The sequence below is a fragment of the Scleropages formosus genome, chromosome 13 (assembly GCF_900964775.1).
Source record: "Scleropages formosus chromosome 13, fSclFor1.1, whole genome shotgun sequence".
NCBI lineage: Eukaryota > Metazoa > Chordata > Actinopteri > Osteoglossiformes > Osteoglossidae > Scleropages > Scleropages formosus.
In genome coordinates this window covers 28,856,722-28,875,233 of record NC_041818.1, presented here as the reverse complement: position 1 = coordinate 28,875,233, position 18,512 = coordinate 28,856,722, and the positions used below count along the sequence as shown (strand labels likewise).

The following is an 18,512-nucleotide window of genomic DNA, read 5'->3' as shown; positions in this document are numbered from 1 at the left end:
CTTCGACCGCGGTCCTTGGTGCTCAGGCAACGGGAGTCAGAGGTTTTGGAGCGTTACCAGGTCGGCTGCACGGGTGGAAGGGGACGTGGGAAACTAGAGTTTGTCGCATTAATGCGGTGGCGTACGCTACGGCTCCTCCGCGTCCCCGAAGCGTTCGTTGTTGCAACTCGTCCGCGTCCCTCGCTCTCTCCGCAGATTTCGAGGTGCCGGCCCAGCGCGCAACCGGCTCGCCTGGGAGGAGGAGATGGTGGATCTCGGGCATCATGTCTGAATTGGCTTCAGCAGCATCTTCTTTGGGGCCGAATTACAATTAAAACGAGTCCTTTCTGAACTGGAATTCTGGGCCTTGGAACCCATGCCGCAGCAGCCATGAGCGTGATTCTCAAAGCGCTTGGTGAAACTCGCGGAGATGCCAAAACTGGAGTGACGCGAAGGTGTTGGAGACGTCACTTTCGCTGGGGTCTGTCCTCAGTGGCGCCGCCTTCCGTTTTCCTTCCGGATCCACGCCGACCAGACTGGTGGAGCAGTGGCCGAGGCTCTTGGTGCCGTCGGGGGTCCCGCTGCATACTGGGCGGAGCACTGCTTACTACAGTGCTCATATATCAGTGTACTTAGTTTTAGAAGGGTAGGGCAAGGTAAGCACGGTTGAGCTGAAGCCAATTCACAGCGACTGCAGAAAAGTGGTTCGGCGAGGCCTTCTTTTAACCACACAGCCCGAGCTGCGAGGCACTACCGCTACCCCCTACCCGTTCTTTACGGCATATTTCACAGGGTCAGTCCAGCAAGTGTGTGGCTTAAAGGAAAGAGGGTGAGGTCTTGCACTGGGAACCGTTGCCATGGTCCTGCATAGTAGGTTGAAGGCAACCGCCTTGGCACAGCAGGCGGCGGTGGCATCTGCATCGTGTCAGAAAACAAAATGTCAAGCGTGAGCGGCCCCAGGTGAGCTGCCCAGCCCGTGCGTTCGCACGCACACGTCCGTCCCTGGTGCTGGAGGTGAAGCAGCGCCCGATGAGCCCCGCCGTGACCCTCCCCATGTGGCACGTTTCTGCCTTTTCCACGATTTTTCGACGGTCACGTTTGGTTCGAACCCTTTTCCTTTGCGGTCCAGCTTTCCCCTCCCTCGCGTTCAGCTAAAAATGTAAACCGAAGCGTCAATATGCAACAGAACAGGGTTATGAAAAACTCATTGTCTGTGTCTTTTATATTAAATAAAATACATATCTTTGGCTTCCTTCATATTTCTATATTACTAATGGGCTCAGTGTGTGTGTGCAGAAGAGGGGGGCCAGCTGGTGGTGTGTAAATGGCACATCTCAAATGCTGGAATTTCTCCATCTCTGCATGAGCACGTGGAGTAGAACAAAATGGTTCGCGTACTTTGTCCTTCCTCGGCCACAACATGGTGAAAATGCACCGAAGCTGAACGAACACACACACGGGAAAGAAGAGGCCACACAGCACTGCAGTCCATACACTGTGCATACGTTCTTTGTTCTTTACAAACCAGGGCGATATGGTTCATGTTGTGTAACAGTCTGTACAGCACAACAGACAGAAAAGAAACATTGATTAAAAAAGCTGTGCCACACTTAAATAATAAGCCCATTTCTTCACATTTTCGATGAGACATTGCAAACACGTCCTGTTTATTGGTCTCCCCTGGAGCCACGGAACAGCAGCATCGATCCGCGAGGCCTCCTCCGACAGCACGAAGGAAGCGTTAGAACCCACACGGCCCTGGCGAGGCTACGGGAATCTACCTGCGAACATACATTTACTCATGTATATCAACTTGGCAACAGAAACGAAATGAAACGAAACGCAAAAGTGCTGCTTTACACGGCAGATATGCTTTGGAGATGAAGGCGAATGAGTAGTTGCACAACCCTAAGATATGAGCTTTTTGGAGTTGGAAAGATCTCTTCAAGTCACCTGTCAGTGCACGCACTTCCACTGCAGGAGAATAAACTATAACCGTCCCACCGACTCCAGGCACAGGGTCACCATTCAGACCATTTCCCAACATGCCTTGCAACAACTTTGTGCCTGGACAGTTTTACGGAACTACAACTTTCTTTCTCTCTCTCTCTCTCTCTCTCGGGGAGGAGGTCCAGGCCGCAGTGTAAACATCACCTGGCGAAAAGGACGAGAAGCTCCGGGTGGAGCCAGAAGAGCCAAAGGTGCTCCTGCAAACACAGTCACCATCCACACCTTCCCCAAATCCATAGACACGCAGGTGCCACCATGTCAGCACCGAGGGGGTGTGCTTCAAACAGACGGGGGCGGCAGCGGGCGCCGAAAAGATCCTCAGAGCGCGTGGCGATCCGTCCTAGAGGAGATCTGCTCTGCTGCGTCTCGCAATCCTGGTGGCACCAGCGCCTTCTGCCAAGGGATCAGTTGACCTTCACTGAGCACCGTTTCTTGGAGAAGAGCCTTTCCAGCTCCCTTTACCCGCAGGCGAGAGACACGTCCTTGCGCTTCAGGAAGTGCTCACCAGAAGGGGGCACTAAAGGAAAGGTGACGCACAGAAGTGTGTGAGAAGCAGGGTGAGGGAGAGAAGTGGACGGGCTGTCCTCCGTCAGCGTGTCTCATGTCCTTCTGGTTCCGTGTCCCCCAGCTGCAGGCACAAAGGAGTCAACCCCAGCTCCTTCCCACAAGCTCATCTCTTCGTTCGACGGTTTGAGAAAAAACATCAATCGGACTGCTGCGCGAGAGAACCTGAAGGTGATTGGTTTTCATCCCTGTCCAAACGCCACGCCCCCCCCGACCGCCCGTCGTCTGCGTACAGCGAACAAAAGGGAGCAGAGGCAGGCAGACTGTTCAGAGGCACGGGAAGGAGTGAGCGAGAGAGAGAGCGAGAGAGAGAGAGCAGTGACCATTAAATCCATGGAAAGTTTAAAAATCGCCCACTCGTATTCAAAACGTAAAGTGCAGGCAGTTTGTCTCTTCTCCGAACCGAACCCACCCTCTCAAACAAAAAAAAAAAAAACGTCAATGAAAAAGGTGTTTGTTCATCCTCCGATCCTCCACGTGAAACAAGTCCGAGGCGAGTCACGATGGGGCGGGGGGCGGGGGGTGGCTGCGCGAGGAGGGATGCCGTTTAGTTGCCATCTGAGGTGACCGACCGGACTCAGATTTACCCCCCCGGCCCTCACTCCACTCGGATAAGCAGCCCGTAGAGCAGGATGCCGCCCTTCTCCTTGGTGATCCACTCCATCTCGGCGTTGCTGAAGCGGGGGTCCAGCGCCTCGCTCGCACCCAAACTCTGAGGACCCACCTTGTAGGAGCCAGGCCGCACACACACCTGGAAAGCTACCTGGGCGTGGTAATAGCGCTGAGAGCGAGGGTCCCGGAATCTGGCCGTGACCACGGAGGACGCGGAGAAAAGGAAAACACTGTCAGTGATTGTTAGCACGACCCTCCTGCCCTCGTCTCCCGCCCTCCTCTCAATCTCAACCCCCCCGGACTCACTGCACTTTGGGGGCGAAGGCCTCCAGGCCAGAGTAGCGCATGGTAGGCGACAGCTGCACCTTCGGCACCTCCCTCTCGGGAGCGCTGTTCTCCTCTGGTTCGCTGTAGCCGTTCTGACCCTCCACCTTCACCTGGGCCACTGAGAAGATGGACGAAGGCCCTGCAGGAGACCAAACGGTCCATCATCGCAAGACTCGCTGAGCGGACCACCTCGGCCTCCTTCCAGCTTCCCTCCATCACCCTGCTCGCACCCTGAACCCGTTCCCGTGAGTCTCTGACATCTGCACCGAGACAACGGAGCACCGCCAACCTCCGCAGCCAGAGCATCTCTGAGGTTAGACCGGTCTGCTGCCAACTGGGGGCAGGGCAGGGGTGCGTTATACGTAGGAAGAAGGCTACAGCGGTGACAGTGCTTCAAAGTTCTGCTCAACAGTAACTGACATAAAGGGCAAATAATTTCAGAGATTTTGCCCTCGAACTCTTGTCGGTTATAACATCACTAAGTTGTTCCTTCAGCTGACGCTTCTTTCTAAAGTGACTTACAGTGTAAAGGGGGTCTTTGTTACTGTACTGGTTCAGGGAAAGTACTGCCATCAAGAGTATTACACTAGGGGGTGGGATTCGAACCTGGGCTCGAGTGCACAGTGGGAACTACCTACCACACACAATGTCCACACAACTTTTATGCGATGCTTTTCTCCAAAGCGACTTACATGGTTAAGGTACTTACAACTATTTACCCGTTTATACAGCTGTGTATTTTTTTTTTTTTTTCTTCTTTTAAATAACTGGGATCATTCGCTTTTTCCACCCAGACTTCTGTGATTACTTCTTCCTGTGAATGAACTATGTTGTCAGTCAAGGCGGGACAAAGCTCAACACTACATTCCGATTGGCCTCCCTGAGAACGCAGTCAATCATTCAATCAGCATTCCCACAGCAGTTTTTTGTAACCAAACTTTTTACCTGAAAAAAAATGTACATTTACTCCATTACATTTGCCTCTCCCTTTTGGTTGCTGAACTTCTCACATTTAATATTTAAACTCCTTAAAACCAATCGGGTGACTTCTTCTGTGAGCCATCACTACCACGTCCGCACCGTCAGCCGTCAGTCGCCGTCACATTTACTGTAACCCGTTAGCTGTGCACATTGAGTGTATCCAACATGAGCAGTGTGTTACCAACATGAGGGGTTAACGCTGTAAGCGCAGCCTAAAAAATAAATTTCTCGTAATTATGGGATTATTTGTTAGTTCTTACTACTGCCCTCTAGCTCTTTGAATATAGGAGCTAGTGGAGGAATGTGAACCAGCAGCAAGCTGGAATCAGACACCCACACAAGGTATGTCGAGAAGCCTGTGTCCGTGTTTAAAGCTCTTCGCCTGCTGCTCGCCGAACTACGTTTTACTCCGAGTTGTGCGGAACTTAACCCACGCGGCTCTGTCTCAGTCACAGTGCCGTCCTGTGCTCCAGGGTAGCAGCACCTACCTGAGAGTATCTGGTTGTGGTCCAGAATCCTCCTCAGGGAACCGACGCTTGTGCCGTGGTAGGCCATGTGCCACTTCTTGTACCCGTTGGCCACCTCACAGTGGGGCTTGATCCTGCCGGGAGAAAACCCAAAGTGGATCCTGATGAGCGAGCCCACATCCTGACGACCATCCCTGACCTAAAGGAGCAGCGAAAGGAAGCAGAACAGGCTGCTTCTCTGCGGCCATTTCATCCGCGGTGAGGTCCCCGCTAGAAGGAACGGAGCAGCACTGCTGGGCACAGCGACACACCCACCTGAGAGCAAAGCGGCACCAGCCAAAGGGGAGGGCGTAGTCGCGGGGGGGCTCGCCACGCTTGTAATAGGGCTCATCTCCACGCAGCTTGTGGCAGGACTCGCAGTAACACAGGTTGAACTTGGCGTCCTCGTTGAAATAGCCATCTGGAGGCGGCAGCGAGAGAGAGTGTGTGTGTGTAAAATGGATGAGCAGATAAATAGAGGAAGAAGAACAAGGTATACACAAACAATGAGGAGCTGATGATGACAAGAGCTTCATGTTCATGGGATGGGGGGAAACCAGGGGCTGCGGGGGAGACGCTGTGGGGAGGTTGACGTCCCTCACCTGGCAGAGTGAGCAGGTCCTTGAAGCGGGAACACAAAGCCTGGTACTCGCACGTCTTGTTGGGATTCACCTCCGGCGGGGGAGTCCAGCACACACTCTCCTTGATCCCTGGAGGAGAGAAGAGGGAGGAAAAGCGGGTCATTTGGGAGGAGAGGCGGGGCGTATGTTAATGACTGTGGTCAGCAAACGCGGTCGTGTGAGACCAGGTGGCCCAGAAGGAGGCGGAGCCACACACACACGGTCACCGCAGGAACAGAGGCAGATGCTGAGCAGCTCAGGGCACATAAGAACATAATGTGCATCATCTCACCATCAACCATGTCGGCCTTCTCCATGTCACCCTGACAACAGGACTCTCGGCCCTTCCTCGCCACTGCTGGCACGTCGTTCGTCACTATGGTAACCTGCAGCCGTGACATCACATACAACACCCGCTGTGAGTCGGAGAACCGGGATACCTGTGGGAGTCCATGAGCTGCAGCTCTTACGGGAGTAATATCGGTCAGAGTTTACGTGATCGTAGGTGTAAGGAAACGATTCCTCCCGAATAATATGGACGACAGCAACTGTGACCGACCGCCACTGACTCTGACTGACTCACTAAGCGTGTGTGTCCTCACAGTGGACAGAGGGAAGGCCCTGACAGCTGGATGAAGTTTAGCTGCATTTTGCAGACACGGTTCCCCCGCTGGTCTCACCACACCGCCGGGTTGTGTCGCCTCCACCCTGGAAGGTTTGCAGAACTCGAGGCAAACGCGCAAGGGCGAAACGGGAAGTTGCGGTGCTCAAACAACCCCTGGGACACAGACCTGCTCGCACTGGCCATACAGGTCGATGAGGGGGTAGCAGGGGTTGGGGATGTCCTGCGCCGCCACACCCTGGTCTATCCCGTTCACATAGAGGTGCAAGCAGCCGTTGGCGTCCACCAGCAGTCCCAAAATGGTGCCTTCAGGACACGTGTCCAGGTTGGGTCCATAGTTCTCACAAATCTGAGGGGAGGACAGACAGGGAGGGGCATCGTGAAAGAAGGGAGACAAGGACAGGAGAGGGTTGGCAGCCATCACACACACGCACCTTGAGCGAGTTGTGGAAGACAGAGTCACGCTGCAGCAGCCAGGCAGAGCGCTTCAGGCAGCAAGCGGTTGAGGGGAAGTTGAGGCGGTCGGGCGAGTGGCCGATGACGCCCAGGGAAAGGGACGAGGTCCAGGAGAGGTTCAGGCGGTCAATCTGGAACTGAGAGGAAGCAGACCTGGTCAGAACCGCAGACAGCAGGACAGTAGCGCTCCAGGAGGAGTGGTGACCAGGAGACCAGGAGAGAACCCCACGGTCAGCGTGTTCACCTGGAAGAGCTGCTGGCGCGGAAGGGGTTGCACAGTGACCAGGAGGCCCTGGTTGTAACTGGACACACGTGATGCCGTCAGGTTCTGATTAGACAGCTGGATGTTCTTGCCATGGTTCTCCAGGAATGTCATGACCGTGGGCACCGGAGCCGCCTCGTTTTCACACTGCACACGGGGCACAGAGGGACCATCGTGAGCATCGAATCACAGGTGGACACGGCGACACGCCAGAAAGTGCGGCATCAGCCGGACAAACGTGGTTTGATCCCGACAGCCCGTAAGCGTCCGACTACTCCGCGGTCCTGCTCGGCTCTGGTCGGGAGCTCTCGATGAGCCCCGCCCCCTCACCAGGCTGTGCTCCTCCTCGCCCTCACTGCAGCTGTCAGAGGAGAGCGAGGGCGCCTTGCTGCTCTCCGTGTCCTCCAGCACCGTGGAGCTCACGATGGACATGGCCGTGACGCGCCCGTACAGGTCTAACACGGCGTACACGTTCTGGACACACGGAGGGAGAGAGGCCGGTCAGCAGTGGGCTGTGTGAGCGTGCGAGTGTGCGTGCGAGAGAGATGTTTCAGCACATCACCTTGGCTACAGCAGTGGCTGCTGGACCCATGTCCTCTCCGTCAATGAAGATATGCATGGTGTCGTCGCTGCAGCGTTTGACACCCACGCGGTTCCCCACCTGAGGGCAAAAGCAGCGGTTCAGACACGGTCACTGCGGTCCCTGAACCAGCAGTGCTTCGCACAACCCCCCCCACGTCCCCCCACCCTCCCGGATCCCTCCGCTCCGCTCACCATCAGCCGGTCCAGCGAGCAGCCGTAGTTCTGCCTCTGCAGCACGCCGTTACGCCTCACCTCGGTCCCGGCCAGGAGCCAGGTGACACGACCGCGCAGCTGGGGCAGCGAGGGGCAGAGCGCCCCCGTGGGGCAGGAGGGCAGCTCCGCAGGCGGCAGTGTGGTCAGGCCCACGTGGAGGGAGCCGGACCACTGCTCGTCCACCTCGTCTATCTTCACCTGGGGGAGCGGACCGCAAAGGGTCACGTCTGCGTAGCGACCGCACACGCGCACGCACACACACACGCGCGCACGCGCACCTCAAAGAGCTCGTCGGTCTTGAGCTCCTTGGCGCTGAAGACGATGCCATGTGTGTATCCTCCCATCCTCACTGCCTGGCTGCCCTCCCCAAGCAGCACAACATTCTTGCCATGTTTACTGTGCAGGCGGTGAGCGACCCCAGCCACTAGAGAGAGACAGAGAGAGCGGCAGAGTTAGACAGCAGAACTCCAATGCACGCGCACTCTCTCTGCCTCTCACACACACACACACACACACACACACACACACACACACACACACACACAGAGTGCGTGACACACACTCTGACACACTCACGCAGTACCTGGGGACTGAATGGGAAAGCTCTTCTCTGTGATGTTGCTCGTACACAGGCTGTTGTCCAGCGGTCCCGACGAACTGGTGATGGACACCTGGACACACTGGCCATACAGGTCGATGACTGCGTACACCTCTGAGACACGGCAAGGAGGGGAACAGACAGTGGGCTGCTGTGTATGGAAGGCGAGCTGAAGTTTCCAAGAGGAAACTTCTTACCGCAGTGTCCTCGGATTATGAACACAACTTGGACTCTTCATGACTCAGTTTTGTTCATAACTGCTCATAGCACAAAAGTGACTTTTTACACCAATCATCCGAATGTTAATGACACTGAGATCTCTTAATCCAGTCACTGGTGAGGTTCTCTAAAAGTACTGGGCACAGTGATAATTTTAAAAAATAAAAAAAATTAAAAAAAAAAAAAAAACACACACTTTTTATGACCTGTAGCTACATTAGACTTCAACCTAATTTACAACTGACAACAAAATGTATTGTCTCCGATTCAAACCATGAACATGTGCAATGTTCCTCATCGCATTACTTATGAGGAGCGACGCTCAGCATCAGCAGGCAGGAGCTGTGAACACCGAGGAGGTGAGCAGGATTACGGTGCCCCCACACACACTCCCATTCAGTTACCATCTCAGAGTATAAAGACACTTTTGCATTTCATTTTCTTCACTCAAATTTCTTACATTTTTTAAACCTTTTTTCTCAAAATACTTTATTAAGTCCTCAGACACATTCAATTTTCATTTGCAGTGTTACAAATGTAGGGGGGTGCGGTGGCGCAGTGGGTTGGACCGCAGTCCTGCTCTCCGGTGGGTCTGGGGTTCGAGTCCCGCTTGGGGTGCCTTGCGACGGACTGGCGTCCCGTCCTGGGTGTGTCCCCTCCCCCTCTGGCCTTACGCCCTGTGTTGCCGGGTAGGCTCCGGTTCCCCGTGACCCCGTAAGGGACAAGCGGTTCTGAAAATGTGTGTGTGTGTGTGTTACAAATGTCGATTGCAGACGTTTTTATAAAAAAAAAAAAAAAAAAAAAAGCAAAGAAAATTTAATAATGTAAATTCAGGGGGGAAGTTTGTATAGTATGTAATTTCTTAAATTGGTCACCATAAAAGGAGGAGCCAGTGTAGCTCCAACAGTAACGTTTCACTCCTTCCTGGTTCCTCCAACATGTTACAAGACCTTGTCTGTTACTGCTCCTGTAACGACTGGCCAGGGGTTTTTGTGCGCGTGGGAGAGAGAGCGAGCTCTCCACAGGTCTTTACCTGGCGGCAGGCCGGCACAAGCCATGCCCTGGTCCACCCCATTGATGTAGTAGTGCAGGTCCCCGCTGGCCGTGCGCATCATGCCGATGCGGGAACCCGTGGTGAGCGAGTCCAGATCGCAGCCGTAGTTGTTGCGCATGGTGTTTCCATCCTGCATGATTGCTGTGCCGCTGAGGAGAGAGGAGGGTTCGAGAGCCACAGAATCAGGGATACGGGCAAAAACACAAGCGCATTCAAATAAAACGGACAAAAATCAAAGCGCAAAAGTAGAAATAAAAAAAAAGCAAAACAAAGTAAAAAGTGGCACAACAAGAACAGACAAAAGAGGGAAAGTCCACAGCACATACCTGAGCATCCAGGTATCATAGTCTATGTCCGTCATGGTGTTGGGAAACTCCAGCTCTTCCGGCCGGATTGCAGTCACACCTGCCAAACGCGCACACACACACACACACACACACACACACACAGGTTGGGGTCTCCTGTGGAGTCACAATGGACTTCAGGGTAACAACACTGATGAGCTCCATTAATGGCTGGTTTCCATAACTCACCTGCTTCTATAGACCCTGACCAGCGGTCCACCATCTTCTGAATGACAATCTCAAACAACTCGCCATCTCGAAGGCATCTGCAAGCGCGCGCATGCACACACACACACACACACGATCGCTGTCAAAATGGAAAAAACTCCACCCACCTCCCACGCGACTCCACCCGCACCCTACGTAACTGCTCCACTTCATGCAGACTGGCTACACCTTGGAGCACCCCCACCTGTTGGAGATGACAATGGCATCGTTGAACTCGCTGCGGCAGTTCTGTCTCAGGGCGGTGCGCCCCCCGTTGGTGATGACAGCATTGGTGCCGTGGAGCTGGTGGAAGCGCAGGTCGTTGACAGCACTGGCCCCACCCACCGAGCAGGGGCTGCTGGGGGACGTGGCTGCGGGCCCCTCCGAGCTGTCATCTGGCAGCGGGGGGAGGTCAGCTGCGGTGGGCAGGAGGAACGAGGTCACGGACGACACTTTAGCTTCTGCTCTCACACCCGTCTCTCGCCCGGACCCCAAGGCCTGTCCCTCAACACCCTGTGCTCCACGTCTCCACACACCCGCTTGCCTCCTATCACCACTTACCCATGTCATCCATGATGGTGGCCTGGGCTGCCTGACCGTACAGGTCCACCACGGCGTAGACGCTGGGCGGCACGTTCCACGCAGCCGGCCCCTGGGGCACCCCGTTCACAAAGAAGTGCAGGCTGCCATCGTCTTTGCGCACCACCCCGACCGTGTCGCCTGCCTGAGGGGAGGGGCCACAGGGCATGAGCAGCGAAAGGGCGACGGGGACACACGGCACGGCGAGGAGCAGCATCCCTGGGGGGGCGGGGCGGGGCGGGGCACAGTCCTCACCTTTAGCCGGTCCAGGTTGTGGCCGTACTCGTCCAGGATGGTGGTCCCGTTGTGCATGACGCCGTTCCCCGTCATCATCCAGGTGCCTGAGAGACGGGGAGCAGAGGTCGCGCAACTCAAACACGCGACTTGTCTTCACACAGAAAGGCGCCTTAATGTTCTGCACTTTTTTGCCCCATTTTCCTTCCGAAACGGGCGTTTTGTTGTGCCTGCGTCACAAGTTTTGGGTTCCCGTCCCTCAGTGGCATCACTCTCGCTTTTCTACTGCAGCAACAGCTCTTCCGTAACCATATCAGATGTACGCTTCCTACTTCTTGTCACACGGACAATCTCAACCAATCACAGCCGCCGATTAAGGTAAATATAAATATAAATGTAAATAGCACTTCGAACCGCAGTTTCAACACTTACAACTATTAATTCATTTTGCTGAAGCTTTTCTCCACAGTGATTAACAAACAGTGATTTAAACAGCAACGTAATTTTTATTGTACCAATTCAGGGTTAAGTACCTTGATCAAGGTGCTAAGCGGGAGCTGGAATTTGAACCCGGGTCTTAGAAATGAGCTGTAAACAAGTAACTATTAGCTCAGAGATTTAAATCATAGCAACTGCTTCCCTGACCACTCTTACAGCAGCATAAAGAAACCCTCAATGGGTCAGTAACACCATGCAGACCCTCCGAGAGCACAGGGTTCGAGCGCTTCACGCTGCGAGACACACGGGCCGTGGGGGACTTTATCATCGCGTGTATCAAATGTGTGTATCAAATCATGCGCGTTTCTCCGTCCGGGGCGGTTCCCGTCTCACGGCGTATGTCTCCTAGAGAGACTCCAGTCATGACCAAGCGGCTGTAGACGACAAAGGAGTAAAATGAAAACAGAACATCTATTCATGTATTTATTTATTTATAGAACATCTAAAGAGAAGCTACAAAGAAACGCTACCGTTACTAATGCCACACATTTAGCGGTTTTAACAGTCATGCACAACAATACCATTCATCTTGTCATTTTGATTCATTTTCCATGACATGCACTTTGCCCAGGAAGTAACTTGGGGGGTCTTGTGGAAGTCACAGGGAGTACTAGTGAAAGCATCTGGAGTGCGAGTGTGTGTGTGTGTGTGTGTGTGTGTGTGTGTGTGTGTGTGTGTGTGTGTGCGTGCGCACATGTGTCTCACCAGAGCGGAGGTTGGTCATGGTGGAGGGCAGCTGCAGGTAAGCGGGGTTGTGCGTCGTCACGCCGATCTCTATGGACCCCGCCCATTTGTCCACCATCTTGTCGATGCGCACCTGGAACACCTCGTTGGAGCGCAGAGGGCGGCTACTCAGGACCACGCCGTGGTTGAAGTCGTCGGTGGCGCTGCGGGGCAGGAAGAGGAAGAAGCGGCGCCGTGTTCAGTGGGTGCGGCGGATGCCCTTGCAGAAACGTGACGGTGACCGCGATCGCAATCGCGACCAGACCGCTGCAGACCGCTCCGCTGACGGAAGAGGAGCGGCGTCACTCACTGCGGCCGCAGAGCCGTCCGGCCGTCGCCGATTATAGCCGCCTTCTGTCCGCAGTTGGGGTGGAAGAGCAGGCGGTCGGGCACCTCGGGGTCCGGGGTCAGCGAAAGGGCGGGCCGAGGGCGGCCCACGTCGGGGGAGAGCGCCCTCATGATGGCGTTGTTCCGCCGCAGCCGGTCGCTGTGGTTGTGATTGTGCACGATGGTGACTTTGACGGCCATGCCGTACAGGTCCACGACGCCGTACACCACGGCGGGAGTCTGGGAAGCGGCCACGCCTGAGGGCACAGGGGTCGGCGCGGGGTCAGCAGAACCACAGGTTGGCACGGTCATATTGCAGTATTCCGGTAGTGCGGTTTACACTGCAGCGGAGTACAGTAACTTGCAGGCGGTCGAAGAAGTCATTAAGGGGTCATTTCAAAGTTCACCGAGTCGTGTTGTGCACCGGTTCTGACTTAATGACCGTAACAACTGTAATTCCCAGTGGATATTCAATACGTGCAGCACTTTCACCGAAACACTTTGATTCACACATTTTACCTTATGAAGTGTTATCATTTTATCTTCCCTTCTCTCATTTTAATGGACCCTTTTAATGCCTTTTAATTGATAACCTTTGAAACCAGAACTGTTTGCAGCATTTTAATTGGATTGTGTTTTGTACTGCGATCTCACGTATTCTTACAGTAACTGTCATCGCAATACAACATTCTTGTTATACTAGTTTTTTTTTTTGAGTTTTTACGCCAAACGGTCTGAACCGGAGCTCTACTGCTTTGCGTTTAGGTGTCGTCTTATCGATATTTTATCTTTTCATAGTTTCTCTTACCTTTCAAATAAGGCAAGTGGCATGTAGAGCGGAAGGCTCAAACTCACATGTGTGCTGAAGTAACGGCACCGCGGTTTCCTTCTCGGTAAGTACAGGTAAAAAGAAGGAAGGGAGGGGAGGAAAAAAACGAGCCGGATGCCGCTATGTCCCACGTGCTCGAAGTCGCCTCCTCAGCACAACACGTGCGCCATGAGGCTGGACAACAGGAAGTGCTCCCTGCCTGCTGAGCTCACCCTGGTCGATGCCGTTGATGTAGAAATGAAGGGCTCCGCTGGACTTGCGCATCAGCCCGATGTGGTCGCCCTCCTGGGAAAGACAGAGAGAGAGCAGCGCTGGACTAGTGGAGGTCTGCAGGAGAACGGAACCAAGCGAAGGATCCATCGGGTCATCGTAGATCATGTGCTAGAATGTGAGAGAGCAGCTCAGGAGCTAATAACAGACAATTCTGCACATTAAGGGCAAAGAACCAAAGCTTTGCACAGCGATCCCCTCGAGCGCCAAGGGCCCATCGGAGCAAACGCAGTGCGTGTGGGACTACAGCTCAGCGGCAACAAAGCAAGCGATACAGGAAGTGTGCGAGGCAGCAGACAACTGTCGGCACTACGGCGGCCCGGCGAGGCCCAGTGGAAGCAGCAGGAGGGCGACAGCGACTCACCTGCAGCTCATCCAGACTGAACTCACAGTACTCCCTCCTGGTGCCCTTTCCGTTGGTCAGAATGCCGCAGCCGCTCATCATGATAGTGCCTGCAGGAGAAACGCACACATGCACGCACGCAGTCAGCAGCCTTACACTTAAAAGGAGACTCGTAATACATGGAAGCCCTATTAACAGTTTCTCAATCACAGTTTACTCTGTTTGATTCCCAGTACAGTAAAAGTACTCTGAAACGCTGCAAGGAAGAACGGAATCAGAGGTTTCAAACCTGTTTCACACGATATATGCAAAGTATACCGTATGACCATGTCAATAATAGCACGTTCTGAGCCAATCGCTGTATCCTGACACCGGAACACAGCTGGGCAGGATGGAAACAGGCCCCAAACGGCAAGCGCAGGCGTGAGGCGAGTACGTAAATGAGCGGGAAGGACCGTTCAGTACCCGAGCGGAGGTTGGTCATGGTGGCTGGGTAGTCCAGGTTGTTGGGGTTGTGTGTGGTCACGCCGATCTCGATGGACCCCGACCACTTGTCCACCAGCTTGTCGATGCGAATCTGCAGGAAGAAAACGGAAAACGGCAAAGTGTGGTCAGCGTCACAAGTGTGTCCCAGGTGTGATTCGGAGGAGGACCCAGCTGGGGGCGCAACCCTCACCTCAAACATCTCGTTGTGCCGCAGCGGCCGGTTGGTCATCACCACGCCATTGTTGAACTCGTCCAGCGGTCGGCGCCGCTCCGCCGTCTTGTTGTTGTTGCTCAGCTTGATGAGGGTGCCGCATTTCTCGTGGAAGAGCAGCGCGTCGTTGGTGGTCACGCCCCCGGAGGCGAGCGCGGGCCCCAGCGTGGCCCCGCCCCCTCCGGCCGGACTGCTGCCGGAGCTGTCGCCGGCGCCCCCGCCGCTACTCGCCAAGTCACTGCTGCCCGCAAGCACGCCGCTGCTGCTCATCCCCCCCACGCACCCCCTGGTGGACACATCAGAGAGAGCGCCCCCTGCGTCCCCGGCACCGTCGTCCTCGGCGCGGTACAGGGACACGATGGCGTTGTTGAAGACGTCGAAGAGCTGCTGCTCCGTGAGCGCTGCATGGGGGGGGGGGGGGAGAGATCACGGTCAGTACGGCAGGGGTGCCAAACAGGGGGAGGTCATACGACTGAGGGCACGAAGTGGCCTCCTCCCTCACCTGCCTCAGGTTCCAGCGTGTTGGGGAACTTGTCGGGTCGGTTCTGGCTGACGGGGAGCTCAGGCACTGGTGGGGAGGGGGGAGGAGGTAAATAAGCCGCACACCCAGTGTCCCTCCATGACACAACGAAGGGTAAACCACACGGGCACGCAGAGCTCCCGGTGCCGTTACCTTCGTCCACGGTGCCGTTGACCACCGCAGGCTGTATGGCCGCTGCTCCGCTCGCCATGTCCTCGCCGTGGGTCCTGGAGGGCTCCTCTTCACACGGCCCCTCAGCTTCGGTCCCGGGGGGCGGCGGCTCGCAGCTGACTACCGTGATCTGCGTGCACTTGCCGTAGAGGTCCACGACGGCCCAAAGGCGGGCGGGGAGGCCGCTGGCGGCTGCGCCGCAGTCCTGGCCGTTGACCCACAGGTGCAGCTCGCCCTGGCTGTTCCTCTGGATGCCGACGCAGTCGCCCTCGGCCAGCTGGTCCAGGTCGCGACCATACTCCTCCAGCACAGAGCGACCGTCCATGAGCACAGAGCAGCCCGACACGATCCAAGAGCCGCCCTTGAGGCCCGTGGCGCTGCTTGGGAAGTCCAAGGCTGCCGGGTCAAGTGCTGTCACACCGATCTCGATGGAGCCGCTCCACGAGTTGACCTGCGCAGGGCGCCATAGAGACAGGGTAGGATCTGAGCCGCAGGATGAGGCCGCTTTCGATTCCTGCGATGCGCACCACGCAACGTTTCCAGCACTAATGACTGTCGTGGACATCTGGACCCCCAGGGGCCTGCAGCTCGGACCCCCACACACTTCCTAAAGGGTCTCCTGTACTCCCCATACTGCTCCTGGCCAATGAAATTATTACACCGCATCACTCGTTGACGCTGCGATGTCATTATGACAATGTGCCCTCTGGACAGCGCAGGACCCCACTTGAGTCCCTCCACGCGTACCCACGTCTTCCTCAACGGTTTGTTATTCCTCGTGCTGCACATCGTGTCATGCAGCTCTGCACTTCTTTACTGTTTCTGTGTGTGTGTGTGTGCGCGCACCCGTCCTCCAGGCTCCTGGAGAAACATGTCAAACAGCTCAACACTGACCTGTAAACACAGCGAGGAAGAAAAATCACCATGGCAACGGGGTGCGGAATATGAGGGAGGATGATCGAGGGGTACACTCGAGCGAGCGAGCGAGCACGCACACAGATGCACATACCAGTTATTTCACAGCTCTTGCAACTGCCTAATGACGCTCAGGTGGATTCTGAATGTTTGTTCAGGTGTGAAGATATTTAGCAAGAGGTCAGGGAGCAAGTGACAGTAAACACACAGGGATGTGTGCGTGTGCAGTCAATTACAGCTTGGACAGGAGCACAGATCAGAGCACAACCCAGGACGCACGGTTCGGCGTCGCACACCGGGACCGCAGCACTCAGCGCGCCCTGCACGACATCATCCCCTCGTCACACACAAACTTCCAACACACATGTCCAGCGCAGCTCCAGCCAGACTCCTCTCTTCCTGTCCGTGTCCCATCTCCATGTTCCAGCACTTTCCGCCCATCAGCTCTGCGTTCAGGACCCGATGTCCACCTGCAGCGTCCGCGGCGACGGGTTCGGAGGCAGCCGATCTCGCGGGAAGAACCGAACACCTCCGAACACCAACACAGAGCAACAGAACGCAGGATCCGCTCAGCGAAGGTGTCAAAAGTTCACCTGCTTCACCCCAATCCCCATCTGTTCATCAGTGATCCCCCCACACCTCGTTCACAGCTCGTGCTGCGTAGCCATCGGGTACTCGCCTGCGGTAAAATACCCCAACCGGTGAGAACGTGGACGTGAGCGGAGCTGAGCTGAGCAGCGAAACACAGAACGCGAGGAACACGGGTTCCAAAGTGTGAAGCAGGAATCCCCTTTGCTAAGGACACCTGTGCGTGTGCGTGTGGGGGGGTCACTGGGGGACAGCTGAGCAGTGCAGCATCGCTGGCCCAGAAACACCCACCAACCTTTGTGTTCCGACACGTCGAAAAGAGCCCCGCTGAGCGCAGCCGCCGCCGCCGCCGCCGGTCGCCCGTTTTAAGCAGAGGACGAGCGCTCTGTGGCATAACCGCGTTTGTACGCCGTCACCGACACCGGGGGGAGAGTCCCTGCAGCTAAGGGGCGGGGGTGTCGCCGTGCAGAGCGCGTACGTACCGCGGTTCAGGCTCACTTGTTACCACGAAGCGTGCGGTGAAGAAACAAGGAAGCTGGAGGAATAGATCATGTGTGTTCCTACATGGACTCATTTTGCAGACGCTGTTCTCTGTAAAGCGACATCATGGATGGAAACGCTGTGTGTGTGTAAAACTAGACACTAACAGAGCACACACAACATGTACAATCAATATACTATAATACAACACACACGTGGGGTGCAGAACTGAACAGGAGAAACCAAACAAGTTGTGTTTGTAGAAAGAATCACCGCGGATCTTCTGTGTGTGTGTTGTGTGTGTGTCAGTGAGAAGGTCACAGGCTGTCGGTCCTGTTTTGTGTCCAAGTGTGAAGTTCACCGCTCGGGAGGAGATGAGGATGATGAGGATGATGACTGCAGTCACGGCTGCGTTTCTCATGGCTGCGGGAGAGACTCGGCAGCGAACCCCCCACTCTCTCACTCACTCACTCACTCTCACACTCACACTCTCACACACACACACACACACACACACACACACACACACACACACACACACACCGCGGGGCAGCACGCGGGCCTGACACCGAGCACGCGTCGGATCCCTGGCTGGACCGTACCCTACTGTCCCCCCGTCCACTCCCCAGAGATCTGTCACTCTCATATATATATATACACACACACACTCGACTCGACTCGCTCGCTCGCTGAGCGCGCACCGCCGCTCTCTCTCTCTCTCTCTCTCTCTCTCTCTCTCTCTCTCTCACTCACCTTCTTGTCGATTCGCACCGTGAACACATCGCGGTCCCGCAGCGGCTCGCGGCTCAGCACGAGCCCGTGGTTGAACTCCTGCACGGGCTGGTTGCGCTGCGCCGTTCGGTTCGAGTTCGACAGGCCGATGAGCTTTCCGCTGCGGGGATGCAGCTCGGCCGCCATCTTCGCTGGGCGGCGCGCTTCGCGACAGCTCAAGAGGCGGGCGGTTGGGCTGCGGCAAAGCAGCGTAGCGCAGAGCGGAGCAGAGCGCAGCGCAGCGCAGCGCCGCTTTACGGCAGGAGGTCAGCGGGTCGGCGCCGCTTTACGGCAGTGTGGCGCTCGGCGACGGAGGGGCGCGGGGAGCGCTGTGACTCGGTGACACGCAGATAACGTGACCGTGTGACTCTGAAAGAGCGATAATGTGTCAGAGCAGCTCTGTTACAATGT

General features: G+C 55.6%; 1 protein-coding gene across 1 annotated transcript; it reads right to left on the bottom strand.

The window, feature by feature from the left end:
• Positions 1-1,470: 1,470 nt before the first annotated feature.
• Positions 1,471-18,291, bottom strand: neurl4 (neuralized E3 ubiquitin protein ligase 4). Its single transcript, XM_029257621.1, has 29 exons — positions 18,084-18,291; positions 15,330-15,798; positions 15,159-15,224; positions 14,636-15,057; positions 14,425-14,536; positions 13,981-14,069; positions 13,559-13,631; positions 12,501-12,774; positions 12,173-12,354; positions 10,991-11,076; positions 10,718-10,880; positions 10,362-10,572; positions 10,139-10,215; positions 9,932-10,010; positions 9,585-9,754; positions 8,318-8,446; positions 8,013-8,158; positions 7,714-7,932; positions 7,502-7,600; positions 7,270-7,413; positions 6,922-7,086; positions 6,656-6,814; positions 6,391-6,570; positions 5,892-5,985; positions 5,582-5,689; positions 5,256-5,400; positions 4,962-5,074; positions 3,472-3,631; positions 1,471-3,356 (listed from the first exon to the last, which is right to left on the bottom strand). The coding sequence occupies exons 1-29, from the start codon at positions 18,246-18,248 to the stop codon at positions 3,152-3,154; spliced, it is 4,704 nt and encodes a 1,567-aa protein (XP_029113454.1). The 5' UTR covers positions 18,249-18,291; the 3' UTR covers positions 1,471-3,151.
• Positions 18,292-18,512: the final 221 nt, after the last annotated feature.

What these genes read in the sequence shown, in the direction of transcription:
- neurl4 (XM_029257621.1), bottom strand. Translation starts at nt 18,248, where the DNA reads ATGGCGGCCGAGCTGCATCCCCGCAGCGGAAAGCTCATCGGCCTGTCG. An exon ending in TTGTGCCGGCCTGCCGCCAG is followed by an intron (nt 8,447 to 9,584) that starts GTAAAGACCTGT and finishes GCCGTGTCTCAG; the next exon opens with AGGTGTACGCAGTCATCGAC. An exon ending in TGTATGGCCAGTGCGAGCAG is followed by an intron (nt 5,986 to 6,390) that starts GTCTGTGTCCCA and finishes TCACGGCTGCAG; the next exon opens with GTTACCATAGTGACGAACGA.